At 41.3% G+C, this 18,568-nt stretch overlaps 1 protein-coding gene across 1 annotated transcript in view; it reads left to right on the plus strand.

Annotated features, from left to right (window-relative positions):
* The first annotated feature begins 9,650 nt into the window (after positions 1–9,650).
* The window catches only part of LOC308076152 (myosin-9-like), a 29,181-nt gene continuing 20,263 nt past the window's right edge, over positions 9,651–18,568 (plus strand). Inside the window, exons 1-7 of the mRNA XM_080416276.1 lie at positions 9,651–9,925; positions 14,641–14,831; positions 15,282–15,422; positions 16,789–16,945; positions 17,090–17,117; positions 17,776–17,869; positions 18,427–18,444. Of these exons, the coding sequence (XP_080272402.1) occupies positions 14,646–14,831; positions 15,282–15,422; positions 16,789–16,945; positions 17,090–17,117; positions 17,776–17,869; positions 18,427–18,444 (624 nt within the window). The 5' untranslated portion in view covers positions 9,651–9,925; positions 14,641–14,645. The remainder of the gene's footprint in view (positions 9,926–14,640; positions 14,832–15,281; positions 15,423–16,788; positions 16,946–17,089; positions 17,118–17,775; positions 17,870–18,426; positions 18,445–18,568) is intronic.

Genomic DNA, 18,568 nt, shown 5'->3' on the forward strand with positions numbered 1-18,568 from the left:
CCCAAATTTGAATCACATGTCAAGGGTGGTTTACTCAACAAATCCCCAAAAGCATTTCCACTTTGACCCATAGGGGGCGCCACAACTCTGCAAAACGTAACCGTTTGATGCAAAAACATGATTTTTGGGGGGATCACTCCTCTCAAATTGAAAAGCAGGTGATCTCAGGAGTGACATGACGATGTCATTGGCCCGCTACATTTGTGGGAGGGGCTTATTTATTTTAGTGGGAGGGGCCTATTTCTTCAAATCAAAACGCCATGTATCACGAACACAGGATCCAATCAGCACCAAATTCGAATGGTACGTCACGCGACCTCCGACGGTATTCCTCCAAGCATATTCCTCAAGTCCGGGCGGCGGCAACCTGCGACCGGCGACGGCGCAACCACACTTTGCAATTTCCCATAATTGCGACGCGTCTAGTTAGTGTGGTTGCCCTAACAGGGCAACCAGACTATAGTACTTGATGAACTTCTTATTCCATATAAACAATATTTCAAACTGCTTCTCCTCCCACAGTTTTTATTCCCCAATGTTGTGCCATATCTCAAAATGACCGTCTTGACCTGGAATCGTGCGCTTGTATTTTGCTAAGAGATTGGTTAAATAGTTTAATTGATATTGATTTATTAGTGCATTAAATTTCCCCATCCGCTTTAATGGAAAAGTGAAAAAACTCAAATTCAAGTATTTTTTTCTCAGAAACCGTAAGAGCTAGAGTTACCACATTTGGAGGGGAGGTTCATAATTTAGTCCAAAATTATTAAAAAAAAAAATCACACCAATCGGCCACATGGTGGCGCTATAACAGCCCCCTTTACGTTTTGGCCTATAACTCTTGAACCGTAGGTCGTAAAATCAAAATTTATTTTCACCTGGATTCCTTGGGTCACGACGCATCTCCCCATATAGGCCACGCCCATTTGCGTCTGGATAGATTTTTTGATATTGATTTATTAGTGCATTAAATTTCCCCATCCACTTTAATGGGAATTGCAAAAACTCCCATTCAAGTATTTTTTTCTCGGAAACCATAAGGGCTAGAGTTACATGACTTGGAGGGGAGGTTAATAGTTTATTGCAAAATTATTTAAAAAAAAATCACACCAGTCGGCCACATGGTGGCGCTATAACAGCCCACTTTACCTTTTGGCCTATAACTCTTGAACCGTAGGTCGTAAAATCAAAATTTATTTTTCCCTAGATTCCTTGGGTCATGACGCAGCTCCCCATATAGGCCACGCCCATTTGCGTCAGGATATATTTTCCGCCATTTTGAATTTTCTTCAAAACACACTTATTGCTCCTTTTCCTATAAAATTTGAATCACATGTCGAGGGTGGTTTACTCAACGAATCCCCAAAAGCATTTCCACTTTGACCCATAGGGGGCGCCACAACTCTGCAAAACGTAACCGTTTGATGCAAAAACATGATTTTTGGGGGGATCACTCCTCTCAAATTGAAAAGCAGGTGATCTCAGGAGTGACATGACGATGTCATTGGCCCGCTACATTTGTGGGAGGGGCTTATTTATTTTAGTGGGAGGGGCCTATTTCTTCAAATCAAAACGCCATGTATCACGAACACAGGATCCAATCAGCACCAAATTCGAATGGTACGTCACGCGACCTCCGACGGTATTCCTCCAAGCATATTCCTCAAGTCCGGGCGGCGGCAACCTGCGACCGGCGACGGCGCAACCACACTTTGCAATTTCCCATAATTGCGACGCGTCTAGTTAGTGTGGTTGCCCTAACAGGGCAACCAGACTATAGTACTCTATACTCTTTATTCTTTCTAGATAAACAATACTTTGGACCACATCTCCTCCCACAGTTTTTATCCCCCAATGTCGTGCCATATGTCAAAATGACCGTCTTGACCTGGAATCGTGCGCTTGTATTTTGCTAAGAGATTGGTTAAATAGTTTAATTGATATTGATTTATTAGTGCATTAAATTTCCCCATCCGCTTTAATGTAAAAGTGAAAAAACCCAAATTCAAGTATTTTTTTCTCAGAAACCGTAAGAGCTAGAGTTACCATATTTGGAGGGGAGGTTCATAATTTAGTCCGAAATTATTGAAAAAATAATTACACTAATTGGCCACATGGTGGCACTATAACAGTGCCCTTTACGTTTTGGCCTATAACTCTTGAACCGTAGGTCGTAAAATCAAAATGTCTTTTCCCCTAGATTCCTTGGGTCATGACGCAACTCCCCATATAGGCCACGCCCATTTGCGTCAGGATAGATTTTCCGCCATTTTGAATTTTCTTCAAAACACACTTTTAGCTCCTCCTCCCACATATTTTGTCCAAATTTCACAAAAATCGGTACACATGATCTCTGGACCCATGCGATAATCTGGACCGAAACAGAATTTTGATAGTCCATACCGTTCGTCCGTAAATGGCTTCCAAAGTTAGCGGAAGGGATCCGTTTTACAAAAAAGGCCACAAATCACGAACGAAACGTCCAGTCAATCCCAAATTTGAATCACATGTCGAGGGTGGTTTATTCAACGAAACTACAAAAGCATTTCCACTTTGATCCATAGGGGGCGCCACAAATGCACAAAATGTAACCGTTTGATGCAAAAACCTTACTTTGGGGGATCAATCCTCTCAAAATGAAACGCAAGTGATCTCAGGAGTTATGTGACAATGTAATTGGCGCAGCCTCCGACGGTATTCCTCCCAGCGTATTCCTCGAGTCCCGGCGGCAGCGACCCGCGACTAGCGTCGGTGCAACCACACTCTGCAATTGCCCTGAATTGCGACGCGTCTAGTTATTATTATTGTATATAAACAATAGTTTAGATCGTCTCTCCTCCCACAGTTTTTATTCCCCAATGTAGTGCCATATCTCAAAATGACCGTCTTGACCTGGAATCGTGCGCTTGTATTTTGCTAAGAGATTGGTTAAATAGTTTAATTGATATTGATTTATTAGTGCATTAAATGTCCCCATCCACTTTAATGGAAAAGTGAAAAAACAAAAATTCAAGTATTTTTTTCTCTGAAACCGTAAGAGCTAGAGTTACCAGATTTGGAGGGGAGGTTCATAATTAAGTCCGAAATTATTGAAAAAATAATTACACTAATCGGCCACATGGTGGCGCTATAACAGCCCCCTTTACGTTTTGGCCTATAACTCTTGAACCGTAGGTCGTAAAATCAAAATTTATTTTCCCCTGGATTCCTTGGGTCACGACGCATCTCCCCATATAGGCCACGCCCATTTGCGTCAGGATAGATTTTCCGCCATTTTGAATTTTCTTCAAAACACACTTTTAGCTCCTCTTCCCATATATTTTGTCCAAATCTAACAAAAATCGGTACACATGATCTCTGGACCCATGCGATAAACATATCCAAACGGCATTTTGATAGTCCTTACCGTTCGTCCGTAATTGGCTTCCGAAGTTAGTGGGAGGGGCCCGTTTTACCAAAAATAACAAAAATCACGAACAAAACGTCCAATCAATCCCAAATTTGAATCACATGTCGAGGGTGGTTTACTCAGCAAATCACCAAAAGCATTTCCACTTTGATCCATAGGGGGCGCCACAACTGCGCAAAACGTAAACGTTTGATGCAAAAACATGATTTTTGGGAGGATCACTCCTCTCAAAATGAAAAGCAGGTGATCTCAGGAGTTACAGGATGTTGTCATTGGCCCGTTACATTTTTGGGAGGGGCCTATTTATTTAGTGGGAGGGGCCTATTTCTTAAAAACAAAACGCCATGTGTCACGAACGCAGGATCCAATCAGCACCAAATTCGAATGGCACGTTGTTATTCCTCCAAGCGTATTCCTCAAGTCCCGGCGGCGGCGACCTGCGACCGGCGTCGGCGCAACCACACTTTGCAATTTCCCAGAATTGCGACCCGTCTAGTTTCAATAGTTACTCAATAGGGTGCACTCATGATTTTATATTAGAAGCCTAACACATTGAGGTGTAGGCTATTCAGGTTACTGTGTTGTTAAAAAGGAAATGGCACACCACGCACAAGAGAACTATGGTGTGAAAATGAAAAACAAATTTAATCATAAATGAACTAGAAAAGTGTGTTCCTCAGAGCACTGGTAGAGGCTACCCAGGGCCTACCCGGGGCCCGCAAACTTTGGAAGGCAGTCATAGCCACTAGGAATTAAAAAAAGTTGCAATACTTATTTTTACAGCATATATGGCCTTTTACTGGTACCACTGGTATATTGGTCTGATTGGTTCATAATGTTTGAAATATAACCGCCAAGGATTAAACCAAGGCATTCTGAAGCAGAAAATACCATCCAATGACCAGGTAGTAGCTGCAATCACTTTCTGATTGATTGATTGATTTTTTTTTACATTTGCATGTAAAAGCGCTTTACATAGATTGTGCATTACATTCACCCATTCATACACCGATGGCGGAGGAAACCATGCAAGGCACCAACCTGCTCATCGGGAGCAATTGGGGGTTCAGTGTCTTTCTCAAGGACACTTCGACACTAACTCTTCCCGGGATAGAACTGGAAACATTCACGGCTTCCATCCGGCCACTCTACCCCTGACCACTGCCGCCCCATGTAGCCGCATGTACAAGTAAAAAAAACATACAATAGTCAAAAGGATAAACACAAAAAAGTGGTCCTTTCTGGTGGGAAGAAAACTGTATTTACAGGTATGTCCTCTGATACATTGATCTGATTGGGCTATAATATTTGAACCCAAGAATGAAACCAAGCCATTCTGATGCAGAAAATACATTCCAGTGACCAGATAGGAGCTGCATTCACTTTCTGGCAGGAGGAAAGCTGCCCTTTATGGCATATATGACCTTTTACAGGTATCATCATCATCATCATCATCATCATCATTCGAGTGCCCTCGAGATCTGCGACACAAGCTGGTCTCTGTTGCTCATTGCCACCCCAAGTTCATTCACAGTCAGTCCTGTATCCCTACTCAGAACATCTGGAAATGTGAGTGGTCTGGTTCCTCTTGATGGGCAGGGTAGTCTCCACAGAAGGATATCTGAAATGACCTGGTCTGTTGCTCTGTGACAATGTCCAGCAAAGCGGAGTCTTCTTTGTGCCACAACAACTGAGATGGAAGGGATGCCACCATAAATCTGAGCTTTAGTGGGATGGTTCCTCCATGAAAGGTTCTGGACACGCATGAGTCTTGTGTATGTTCCGTCCTGACGATCCTGTAGCTCCTTATTCATTGTCCATGTTTCGGCACCATACAAAAGGATACTTTCCACACAGTCTTTGAAAAGGTTGATCTTGGTAGCTCTTGAGATGTCTGACTGCCATATTTTATGTAGCTTATTGCAAGCACTCCAGGCCTGACCTTTCCTTGTCAGGAAGTCCTTTCTGCTACTGACTACATACAATCCAAGGTACTTGAATTGCTCAGTTTCTTTGATGTCACTGCCGTTTATGGAGCAGATGGTTGGATGATCAGAGTCTTCATTCAGAAGCAGGCATTCTGTCTTTTTGGCGTTCAGCAAAAGGCCAACTTTGGCTGCTGACACTTCTAGTGATGTTAAAAGCTCTTGAGCAGAGGATATGTGTTCAGCTATCAGTGCGATGTCATCCGCGTTTACAGGTATAACCACTGGTATATTTGTCTGATTGGGCTATAATATTTGAAATGGGCTACTGGAAAAGTGTGCTCCTCTGAGCACAGGTCTCCGCCAGGCCGGGTTGCCTACCCAGGGCCTGCAAATCCTGGAAGGCAGTCAATTGGAATGGGATCTTGAACACATGACCCCAGAGATAATGTGTACCGATTTGTGTGAGTTTTGGACAAAATCTGTAGTGTTTTTTTTTAAGAAAACGCACAATCTCAGAAAATGTAATCTGGCACAAACGGGGCCAATAAGTTGCGTCATGATCCTTCATTGTATGACCTATGGTTCAAAAGTTAGTGTTTAGCAATCGGGCGCTGCATTCATTATGTGTGGTATTCTGTGAAAAAATTACCCAGCCCTGCAAATGTATGTTGTATGACCTCGGGTTCAAGAGTATAGGCCAAATGAAGTACTCCATGAAGTGTAGATGCCGGAGGTTTTTGCTTTTTTCTTCATCCCAAAAGTGGGGGGGGATATCCCTGAGTCCCTGATAACTGAGTATGTTCAAACCCCCCCTCCCCTCTGCGTCCCTGGCTGCCTGTCTTCCTGGGCCTAGTGGGAATTAGCGTGCAAAGTTCACAGCACAATTGGACACTACGTTCATGATTTGAGGCATTTTGTTCAAAATGGGCCACTCCTGCAAACTTTGCAAGCCAATCTTAGCCAATCACGATGGAATATGAATAATCTGACATATCTGTCTTGATTGCATGACTATAGAGATAATGTGTACCGATAGGCGCAATGTTTGGACAAAATCTGTAGGAGTAATATTTAAAACAAATATTTAGCAAAAATCGGCCTCCTGGTGGCGCTATAACAGGCCAATGTGAAAAACTTGGAGAAGAGGTTCTTCCTTTGTTCCTAGTTTCACGCCACGTTGCCGGAGATTAGCTGCTCACGGAAAGATGGACGGACTCACGCACGGACGGACAGGGGCGAAAACATAGTTTCGGCCTATCAGGTCAACAACAGTCTCAAGTCTGACTGCTTTAAAAAAAAACACTAGTTATAGAATTATTAAAGGCAGTATGGTATGTGATGGCCTGATCAGTCTGTTCTTGAGTCATTGGATATCTATAGCTTATATAAACCGAAAGCATTATTTTCAAAACACACCTACCATGACTTGACATGACACGACATGATTCTATCTTGAACTGTTAAGTTGGCTTATGTAAAAGTCACACACAAATCCAGTCCTATATTGTGCTGATCAGAGCAATGGAACCTATACTGTATAAAAATGATATACTAAAGGTTCGGGCCTTTGTCAGAGTACCCGTTGTACCTGTCTTTGTCCCTTTTATGCCCATATATGGAGATCTATGTATCTGTCAGTCCTTGTTCCTTTGAGGCCCATATATGGAGCTGACTGATTTGTTTGTGCCTGATGCCCTGACACTCGTCATGATGATGTTACAATGAGTCATCGGGTTTCCATAATGATGTCATAGTGCGTGTGCGTGTGTGCGTGTGTGTGTGTGTGTGTGTGTGTGTGTGTGTGTGTGTGTGTGTGTGTGTGTGTGTGTGTGTGTGTGTGTGTGTGTGTGTGTGTGTGTGTGTGTGTGTGTGTGTGTGTGTGTGTGTGTGTGTGTGTGTGTGTGTGTGTGTGTGTGTGTGTGTGTGTGCGCGCGTGCGTGTGTACATACACTCTCTATTTCTGGAGAAGGTCTTAAAATGTTTGAAATATTTAGAAAACTTGAAAAAAATGCATAAAATTGCGGCATCGGGGGTTAAAGTGGTTAAATAACTTGAAGGATTACTTTCTGGGTTATGGAATCGTGTTAGACAGGTGAAAATAAGTCAGTTTAACTTGGGCCGTGATGTTTCCCTGCCCTAAAGCAATTTTAGAAAGTTACATCCTCCACAGACAAAATGATGATTCAGGAGAGACAGAACAGTCAAGGAGCCACTGAAAGACTAAAGACACATTCCATAGGCCTCATACAGGTCCATTGTTTTTCTTTATCCAGATGATGACTTGGCTTGTCTGTCTTTTTTTCCCCATCTCTTTGCAAAGGGTGGTTACTTTAAGGTTTATGATACATTTATCTTTGTGTTTTAATGAACAGTAAATCTATATGCTGTACTTGATTGTTTTATGCACTGTTCACTGATAATTGATCCTCCAGAGTATGTGTGACTGCGTTCTTGTGCAACGTGTGTGTGTGTGTGTGTGTGTGTGTGTGTGTGTGTGTGTGTGTGTGTGTGTGTGTGTGTGTGTGTGTGTGTGTGTGTGTGTGTGTGTGTGTGTGTGTGTGTGTGTGTGTGTGTGTGTGTGTGTGCGCAGCGTGTCTCTCCCTATGAAGGCAGGTTCTAACACGCTGTGTGTGTCTACCGCACAGTTCTATCTACCAGCCCATCTTTGATGCCAGTCAGATTGAGGAGAGAAGGAGGTGGAGGGCTTCAGGTAATGACAGGGTTAGAAAAGTAACTTTACACCACAGGTGAAAAAAAAAGAGGAAAAAATAACAACAGACCACGCCTTCGCCTTCTCTGCCTTTCTCTCTGTTATCCCCCTCCTCTCTCTTTTTCTCTCTCACTTTCTTTTTCTCTGACCATATATGGTTGGAAGTTCATGAAAAATCTGATTGGTGGAAATGAAAGATTGTGTCAGTAGACAGTATTATGCACAAGTTTATTTTGGCACTTGTCAAGATAACTGGAGGCCAGGTATTTTGTTCTCCTCATTCATTTGACTACATACCTTTTTTTGGTAATTTAGACATCTAAATTTAAAAACATATTTCCAATAATTTGGCAAATCAATAAAAACTAAAATAACTAATAAAGCTATGTTATACTGTAGCCTGCTTGGTGTCCCAGCTTTTGGTGTTTAAAATATAATGAAACATTTTGTTAAGTTGTGTCCCCTGTGTCTGAACCCATAAGCCATGCCATATCTCCCCCATGGTGCTCCCTATATACCCCCTCCAATCTTTTGTTTCTCCTCCTTAGGTGAAAAATCACAGAGGTTGCAGGTACAGGCAGGGTTCTGCATTCCTAGGCACAACAAACACACACACACACACACAGACACGCGTGCGCACGCACGCGCACACACACACACACACACACACACACACACACACACACACACACACACACACACACACACACACACACACAACTTCTCTCAGTCATTAGGTCTAGATTCTCCTACTCATCTAATACTGTCTGAAATACGGGTGACTAAATATTCTTCCTGCCTCCATCTGGCTTATCTCCCTTCCCTTCTTTGAGTCATCTACATATTAGGAGACTCTTTGAGTCTCTGCAGGTCAAATTATTGGCTCATTAATGCGACTAAAAAACTTCTCCATGAATTCAAGGCTTCATGGGGTGTGTAACTGATAGAAAATAAGTAATTTTTGGGGTATATATAAGTAATGTAAAAAAATCTATATGCCATAAGTTACATTTCTCTACAGTGAGTAGGCATAGATCAATATTTTTGTACAGGGGTAGGCTAATAAGGCTATCATCACTAACCTACTAAACAACAGGGAAGGTGAGTGAATGTGATTGATTGATAAACATCTACCAGCCACGCCCCTTCCTTCATGCTGGGGTGGGGCATTGTTTACCCTACCTGCAGTGTTGCCATGTCCTCTTGTTATAAGCGAATATGGGCTTCTTCTTTTGTAAAGTTGCTTGTAAATATTGGTAGAGGGTTGCGTTTTGTTTGGGCTTAATTGTTTCCTAATGTTGTTTAAAAAGTGGTTCTCAAACACATGTCAAGGTCCACGGACCCCCATGCCCCATCTGAAAATATTTTCTGCCATGGGACCCCCGTACAAGATTTGTGTTGTTAAAATGTCAAATTGTTTTTAAGATTTTTTTGAAACTAGCAGATCTACAAGCTCAATTTTTGTGCTTGTAGTCGATCTGCTATTTTCAAATAGCCAATGTATATGTTTAAAGACCTGGTTGCTTATTTCTCTCGCAGAATCTGGCAACACTGCCTACCTGTGTGTGAAATGACCAAGTTGAAGGAAGGTATCAAATATAGTAGACTTCCGTCTGAACATCAGTGATCATTTAGTCTCAGACACACCCGAACCTGCCACCTGGACAGTCAGTCACAGCTGGACCGCATGACTGAACAGGTATCATCATAGCCTGGACGAGAGAGACGCGAAGGAGGAAGGCGGAACAACAAGAGAAACTTGCACAGTAGTTGCGTTTTGTTGTTGTGAAAGTGTTGTCGCGCAGGACTTTGTGTTGCAGACACGGACGCTGAAAATTACTCCGAGCTTCACCTACAGAGACTGACGCTGAAAAACAGGTAGGACATATCCTCAGCTTCATGGAGTAGCCTACAGCTACCCGCCCGACCGATAACCAGCATATAAATCGTGGTGAGATAATCGAATACAGACAGTAGCCTTGTGTGATACATGACTGTCATATATTATATGACAGTCATAGATGAACTTAAACATAGTCTTTGCGCTTTCTGCCTTTGTAGCCCGTACATCTACATAAACGTTCAGATGTCAAATATAAAGTGCTTACCACATGGCCACGGATGTTACAATTATGTACGGGCCCTCAGAAGTACCCGTACATTCCGTTTTGTTCAATAAAACTCATTTAAATCCGATCGGTGGCCATTTTCTTCATAGGCTTTCAATTACGGGACCCTATTGGTTGGGAGGTGTATTGCACTCGTGATACATCATAACTCTATGAGAAAATGGCCATCGATCGGATTAATATCCTTTTTATTGAACAATACGGAATACACGGTTACTTCTGAGGGCCCGTACATAGTTGTAACATCCGTGGCCATGTGGTAAGCACTTTATATTTGAAATCTTTTATGTAGATTTACGGGCCAAAAAGGGAGTAAGTGCAAACACCCGATTGAAGTTCATCCATGACGGTCTAATAAACTCGTAGTCAGATGTCGTTTTTCATTCTCTCTGTGTGGGATTAAAATACATTCGCACCTGCGCAAGTATTCATCTCAACTGCTGCGTGCATCCCTTTCTTTGCTGCCTTTTACTAGTTGAATATCGAATTGTTTTGTGGACAATTATTACATGGGTCTAAAAGAAGTCCAAACCTTTTCGTGTGATCTCTGGTGATACTTCCTATATACAAGCCTACCACCTTCTTTCCCCACACACGATTCTTACATTTATTATGCTGAACTATTAAGGTGCAGGGCTAATAAGTAAATATTTCACACATAAGCCTGTCTCATAACATGTTTTTTTTTTGGACCCGGATATTCACTTGACTGCAATAGGCAATTATATGCTTTCTTTCTTTTTAAAGGTGCACGACCTTGCATGTCTGTAAAACCAGATTTTCAGATGATTAGGCCTACTCTCTAAAAGCTGACATGTAACTTGGTAGCACTTTGTCCAGAATGCAAACTGAACACGCCCTGATCTGTATCCCTCAGGATATAAACTTAGCATGCATGCATTCAACTACAAGTACTAGCATGTGGCTGTAACAAAAGCCATTAGTCATGAGTTTACCATATTTGGTAATGACTCATGGCTTTTATTTTGACTATATGTCTTTGTGATTAATTGGTATATTTGTTTTTATCTGTACAAAGTTGGCCACATTAGCAGTGGTGGAAAGTAACTAAATACATGTACTGTACTTAAGTAACATTTTTAGGTATTTTGTACTTGAGAATTTCCCATACTTTTACTTCTACTCCACTACATCTCAGAGGCTAATATTGTAAAATACTTTTGTACTTTTAGTACACTTTAAGTACATTTTGAATTCTGGACTTTTACTTGTAACAGAGTATTTCTATATTCTAGTATTGATACTTTTACTTAAGTAAAACATCTGAGTACTTTTTCCACCACTGCACATTAGCCACTCACCACTTGCAAGCATTATGAATAAAATTGTGTCCCCCAAGTTCAGCCAAGAAACCAGATAAGACTTGAACATGCAAACTTGCCCAAGTGATGAAATACGTCAAACTCTCTTCCTTAGATACACCATTTGTCATATATCCCTCATCAACCTTTTTTATGTATCACTCACCTACCCTAAAGGCTATATCTGACATTGTTTGCTAGACAGACTTTTAGGTCGTCTCTGTTTCTGTATGAGAGGCCATGTCCAGGGGTTAAAGTGTTCAAGTTTCATTTGAAGTGTTTCACATTTAGTTTTTACTGTCACTTATGAATAGGCCACAGATCAAAAGTTCCCTGAGAGAGTGCATCTGAAAACTGAAAATGGTGCAACAAATGACACGGTAGTATTTGCAAGGCGGCAGTAAGCAGCTGCTGTGCAACTTCCTGAGGAAGTTGGCCCATGGAAAGCCTGTTCGTGTTCACCAACAAGCCACATTTGGTCGTGTGAATGAATGTCACAAGTTGAAACGTTTACTTGCGAGTTCTCTTTTAGGCTCTGAATCTTATTGTTGGGCCCAATCCAGCCTAACCTCAGAAGTACATTCTCAGTCTCCTGCTGTATACATACAGCATGTGTACTGTAATTTGTTGTATGTTAGCCCTACATGATAACCATCAGAATGACTAGACCATGACTGGTCCCTGACCCCCCCCCCCTCCCCTCCTGATTCTGAGCTCATAATGAACTTAGGAAGAGACACAGATGACACTATGCACTTATCGCTTTATCCCTCTCTAAACAAACATACCCTCTCTCTCTCAGAACACACATTTTGTCTGCTACTGTTGCGATCATTAGTGTTCCCTGTGACTGAGCAGGAAGACACTTTTGAACTTAGATTAAGTTAATGTGGTGAACAACATTGAGGCAGCCTTGGCAGTGGGCTGTTTATTAAGGAAGTGTCTGTCATTAAGGAAGTGTAAAAGTTATCTTTTGTAAGCAGTATGCTGTAAATGCAGATGTTTGTAAAGTGATTTTTTTTACCCCCCCCCCAAAAAAAAAGCCTGTTCTATTTTTAGGCATGGCATTCATTATAAGCAAAACATTTTCAATATTTTATTATTTTTAATGGGGTCAAGAAAAACAGTTAATGAGTCAATGGCATTTTGATTATTATTTGTATTTGTTGTATGTAAAGACACCATGCATAAAGCATGGTGCCTTTACACATGGTGTCTTTCCGTAGGGTGTGGTCAGGGATAATTACATTTCTCTCTCTGCCCAAACTTGCTTCAAACATTCCTTCTAGTGTCTTTGACGGCACTCTTGTGAAGGAATCAAGCCCTCTGTTGGTTTGTGTCAGCTTTTCTACCTGAAGCCGCAATGACATAACAGACAACTGGAAAGGCTTTGTTATGACTCGAGTCCCACACTCCCATTAGCAGATAATAGAAAATGTAGCTCGACAGTCAAGGGCTGTGTTGTGAATTAGGTAGTTGCAGAAGGATGGATGAGGGTTGGATAATGGTAAGCAAAGCAATGGAAGAAAGGGTCGGGAATTTGTGGAATTCCCTCTCTAATGAGTGGGTGAGGACGGAATGTAGGCCAGCTGTGGGTGAAGGGATGGACAGGTGAAAAAGATGGAGAGATGTTGGGTACAGTGAGTGACTAAAAAGGTTTTTGAGAGCAGGGATGTTGCCATGTACCAGTTTCATATTTATATACATATATATTTTATACTATTTTCAATAAAACTACAATGCACAAACCAGTCACAAGCTGAAAACGGCAACAAAATATTTCACGGTTCACAACTTCGTCTTCAGGGGTGTTGGAGCTACTTAAAAAAGCACTATTAAAATAATATTTTAAAAAAATGTTGAAAAGCAGACTACATGCTTCGTCCATGACAGGACTGTCATGGACGATATGATTACTGAACCGTATATGGAGAATATTGAGCATGACATCATGTTTGTTTTTGTTTTACACCCCTTATGTATTTTTGCAGGTGACATGCTACAGTATGTATACTAGAATGGAACCGTTTTGAAAAATCATACCTTAGGGAAATGAGAATTTCTCTCCAAACATGGTGTTTTTGTTAACGTGCTCTAACAAGTTCCTGCTTTAATGAGCTGGAGAGGAGGTTTACTGTAGGGTGAACAGAAATTGCATGATTTAGGGGTGATTCCTTAACTTTAATGATGTTTAAGTGAGACGTTTTGCTTCTAATTAAAGTAATGTGGAGAATGGACATTGTGTAATATTCTCAGTGGACCCTCATTTTCAAAATAGTTTCCATACTGATGCAGGCTGGATTTTACAGTCTTAATTTGGCAACCTACAGAAGAGCTTATATTTTATTAATCCAAACATGTATTGCTGAGATCTTTAGTCTCAACAGAACTGTATGTGTTCTCACCTCAAAAGTGCATATGTTCCTCAAATATGCTTTAACAAGTACTCTGTTTTCTGGCATGTGAAGATTTGTGTCTGCTTAATCGGTGTCATCATGTGATCCATCCTTAAAACAGGACTTTCCTGAAGAAAGTCCTAGAATTCAAATGTATGTAATTTCTTTGTCAAATAATTTTTCATCAGCATGGCTTAGGGCTAGAATAATCATGAACTGTTAAGTAACCTAACACAGGCCGAAGCCTCATTTTCTAACTTCATACAAATTGTGTATATAAAACAATTCAACAACCCCTTAAATGACTGTTTTACTTTTATACTGTCAAAGTTAGTTATTTCAACCCTCTTTAATCTATCCCATTAATCCTTCAGAATGTTATTTAATACATTCCTAATGTTCACCCTACCTGCACGATACATGGCAGGTTATTATTGTAATCGCTCCTTTCAGTCTGTGTGAACAAAATAACAAAAAAAATTAATGGTAGATTTTTCATATAACTTGTGAAATGATCACTAGGCTGCCCCAAAGAGATGACAAACTTTTGGGTGGCAATGATCAAGGTCCTAATCAAGGTGATGTCAAACTCACTTAACTTTCATATCTCAGGAACGGAGAGAGGCGTTGGATTCCTCATGGATATTTATGGGTTAGGAGGATTTGCACCCCAGGTGTATTTCATTTCTTCTTGCATTCTGACCATCTCATTGCCTCTGTCTACTTACTCTCTCCCTCTCCTGAAGACACAATGACTGAGGCAGACAAGTTCCTTTATGGGGACCGTGGCAAGATGAATAACCCTCTGGCCCAGGCTGACTGGTCCTCCAAGAAACTAGTATGGATCCCCTCGGAGAAGCTGGGCTTTGAGGCAGGCTCCGTCAAGGAGGAGCAGGGCGAGGAGTGTCTGGTGGAGCTGGCTGACTCTGGCAAAAAGGTGAGGGAGATTAGTTTTTCTGTTTAGCTGTGAAGGATAAGAATTTCGAAATCTCTGACAATATGTGGATAAACAGCCGCTGTATAGGATTCTCATCTTGGCTGATAATGACTCTGTTCAATTACTCCTTTTGAAAAGAAAAACACATTAATCTCTTTAGTTTTAGGTATTTACATTAATGTGTGAACACGTAATGTTTATATAGTGTCATTGTATGAACATTAGGTACCTGAGTATTGTTAGTGATGACTGTAGATGCAATAAGACATTATTTTACATTGTAATAATAGACATCATTGACCAGTGAAAATGTGTGAGCGACTGAATACTGTTAAAATCCACACTAAACACTTGGAATAATAGAAAAACACCACAAGCTCTGAGCAGATAATGACCTAAGAGTCCGTTCAAGCCTTTTGACAAAGCCACATTCTTTTGTTTTAATCACAGGTGAAGGTGAACAAGGATGACATCCAGAAAATGAACCCACCCAAGTATAACAAGGCGGAGGACATGGCTGAACTTACCTGCCTGAACGAGGCCTCTGTGCTGCACAACCTCAAGGAGAGATACTACTCTGGACTCATCTATGTGAGTTTGTCTGACTGCTTTTGACGAGATGGGTGATGGGATAAATCCTGAATAGAGTCGCATGCATAAAGGGGGGGGGGGCTCCAGTGGTGAAGCTCAGTGGTCAACGGTATAAGACAAGACTGTGGTTCAACTGGGAAGCTCTCAGGTGTGTGTGTGTAATTGTATCGCGTAAAGTGTAACGCAAAGTGTTGCCAAAGGGTGAGCAAGCCTCCATGCTAAGTGAACCTACCTGGATAAATGGAGGTTTAAAAAAATAAAGTGTGCAAATAGGCAGAATCGTGCAGATGCACAATTACTGACACACCCCTTTCTGTCTCTTCTTGTGGTACATTAACTGAACCACCCCTTTCTGTCTCATGTGGCACATTAACTGACACATCCCTTTCATCTCTGTGTGTGTGTGATTTCCTTGTGCGTGTGTTTGTGAGAACACACCCCACTGCATAAATATTGGTGCAAAGTCAGTTTTATTTATATAGCGACATATCACAACAAATGTCATCTCATAACACTTCACATGTAGAGCAGGCCAAGATCATGGTCTTTAATTTGCAGAGACCCAACAATCCCATGCAGTGGCGCAGCCAGAACGCTAGTATAGGCTGGGCCTGAGCAGGAGCGGGTGGGCACGTGGATATTGGCAGTTTTTGGAAGTTTTTTTGTTACTTTATTTCGGTTTTAGGGTTAGGTTAGGGTTATGTTATTTAATTCATATTTTTACCAGATTTTAGCCTCTTTTTGTTTTTATCCAAAAATTAATTATAAAAAAAAAAAAAATATCCCAAAACTTTTTTGTTTTTTGCCACCCAAAAAAAAAAAACCCTGATCCCATGAGGAAGCACTTGGTGGCAAGAAAGAACTCTACTTTAGCAGCAAGAAACCTAAAACAGAACCTGGCTGTAGGTGGGCGGCCCTCTGCCTTGACTAGTTGACGTCGAGTGCAAGTTAGTCTATGGACACCCTCGATCGGCATCTAATGATCCACACAGTCCATGGAAGTCTATGAGACAAGAAAGGAAAAAAAATAAGGGCTAGACCAAGGCAAGCCTAAGCCCTTTTCCAATGTATTTACGGCCGAGCACAATAACTTTAGTTTTGACTGAGTTTAGTCATCGTTTGTTAACGATTGGTTTCTTCTGGCTTCATTGATGAATATATTTGGTTTCTTCTGGCTTCATTGATGAATATATTTGGTATCTTCTGCATAACAGTGAAAATGTACAGTATGGATGACTAAAGGATGCAAACATAAGGTGAATGGTGAACGCATAGAACCGTGTGGAAATCTTTACTTCTGCGCTCATGGAGGAATAATCATTCTTTCTGCTAACAACTATGTTGCTATCTTTGTATGCTTACTTAGACATACTCTGGACTCTTCTGTGTGGTGATCAACCCATACAAGTACCTGCCCATCTACTCTGAGGACATCGTGGAGATGTACAAGGGCAAGAAGAGACATGAGATGCCCCCTCACATCTATGCCATCACAGACACCGCCTACAGAAGCATGATGCAAGGTACAATAATAGTTTTAGTAGCATTAAACGAGTCAGGCATGCATGACGTCTGTTGAGCAAGGCAATGTTAATCATTGAACTGTATAAAGTTGATATGTTGGCTTATGAGACCCCCCCTTCTCTGCATCTCTATTTCTTTTACAGATCGTGAAGATCAGTCCATCCTTTGCACGTAGGTCACATTTCTCTATTCATATTATTTTGTTATAAAGCCAGTGTTTACGCTTATCTGGACTAGTCCGTTCTCAACTACATCTGTTCAGCAACCTTTGTATTGTAATCTCTTCACAATCCTTTTTCTCTACTGTATAGAAACATGTAAAGAAATGTGTTTGCTTGTTTTCTTGCAATCATGCTGCTGCTGCTTCTAAATGCAATACCAGTTCTACACCAATACTTCTTAAAACAGGGTTTGTCTGTATGTCCCCATAATGGCATACCAATCACAGCTCGCACCGCTATGCGCATTATGTCATAAATGTTGTCCTTTCTTTTGTAACTCACTGTAGCAGAGAACAGACATACACAATCGAATGACTGAATAGCATTCAAGTTATTGGTTCAGTCATTAAGTTGGTGTGAAGTTCAAGAAGAAAGAACCAATTGTCATACCTAGTAACTTCCGTTGATGGCTAAAGATTGGACAGGGAGGCCACGCCGCTATAAGACTATTATTTTTGCTTTATAGTTTGAGATGCGTTTCTTTGCTTTTCAGTAACTAAAAAGACGTTACATTATTGGTAGTATGATTAAATGTATGGATACCCACAACAATGATGCAGATTGGTGTGCATAACACTTGTCTTGTTGACCTCGTCTTTGTCCTTCAGAGGGGAGTCAGGAGCTGGCAAGACGGAGAACACCAAGAAAGTCATCCAGTATCTTGCCCATGTTGCTTCCTCCTTCAAGTCTAAGAAAGATCAGGTCAGTAAAGCACAAACGCCATCCTTAACCTCGTTAAACAACTTTGAATCACATACCCCGCACTATAAAATCCCATGTTAATTGAATCTCAAACACTCAAGATTATGCAGTATGTTCATCCTCTCATGAAGCAGAGAAAAGCCCCAACAGGAGCACCACCCTCTTCTGTTTTCTCTCCTCTTACCTTCCCGTTATTCCAGGAGCAGCGGTTTTAAATATTTGTCTCGTTAGACCAGATAATTTTAACCTGATTTTAGTGTTGTGTACCTGAAGTAGGCCATCATTGTGTACCTCATTCAGTGCTGTCTACCTGAAAGTTGCTGAGTATCATCTACCACACATTCCTCTTTCATGCCTGGACCTGCCTGTCTCACTTCTCCACACTGACCAGAAGTGAGACTAGAATGTGTAGGGGGGTGTGTGTACACACGCACGCACACACAGATGTTATGTTTTACTGTGTGTGTGCTGACTGCAAATATCGTTTTACAGGTACACCAACACTCTCAGTTGTAACAAGTGTTTTAAATTCTGTCTTTGTTTCATCCCATCTCTAGGGTGCTGTATTGTCACATGTGAGTTCATCACTCTTGATGCCATACTGTGGTGTCTTGTCTGTTTCGCTCGAAGCACTACAATACTAACGCCAAATAAAAAACACACTTTGTCTGGAATTAATATTCCCAAGCAATGAAAGCA

This window comes from Gymnoscopelus braueri (genome assembly GCF_963280865.1).
Source record: "Gymnoscopelus braueri genome assembly, chromosome: 2".
Taxonomy (NCBI): domain Eukaryota; kingdom Metazoa; phylum Chordata; class Actinopteri; order Myctophiformes; family Myctophidae; genus Gymnoscopelus; species Gymnoscopelus braueri.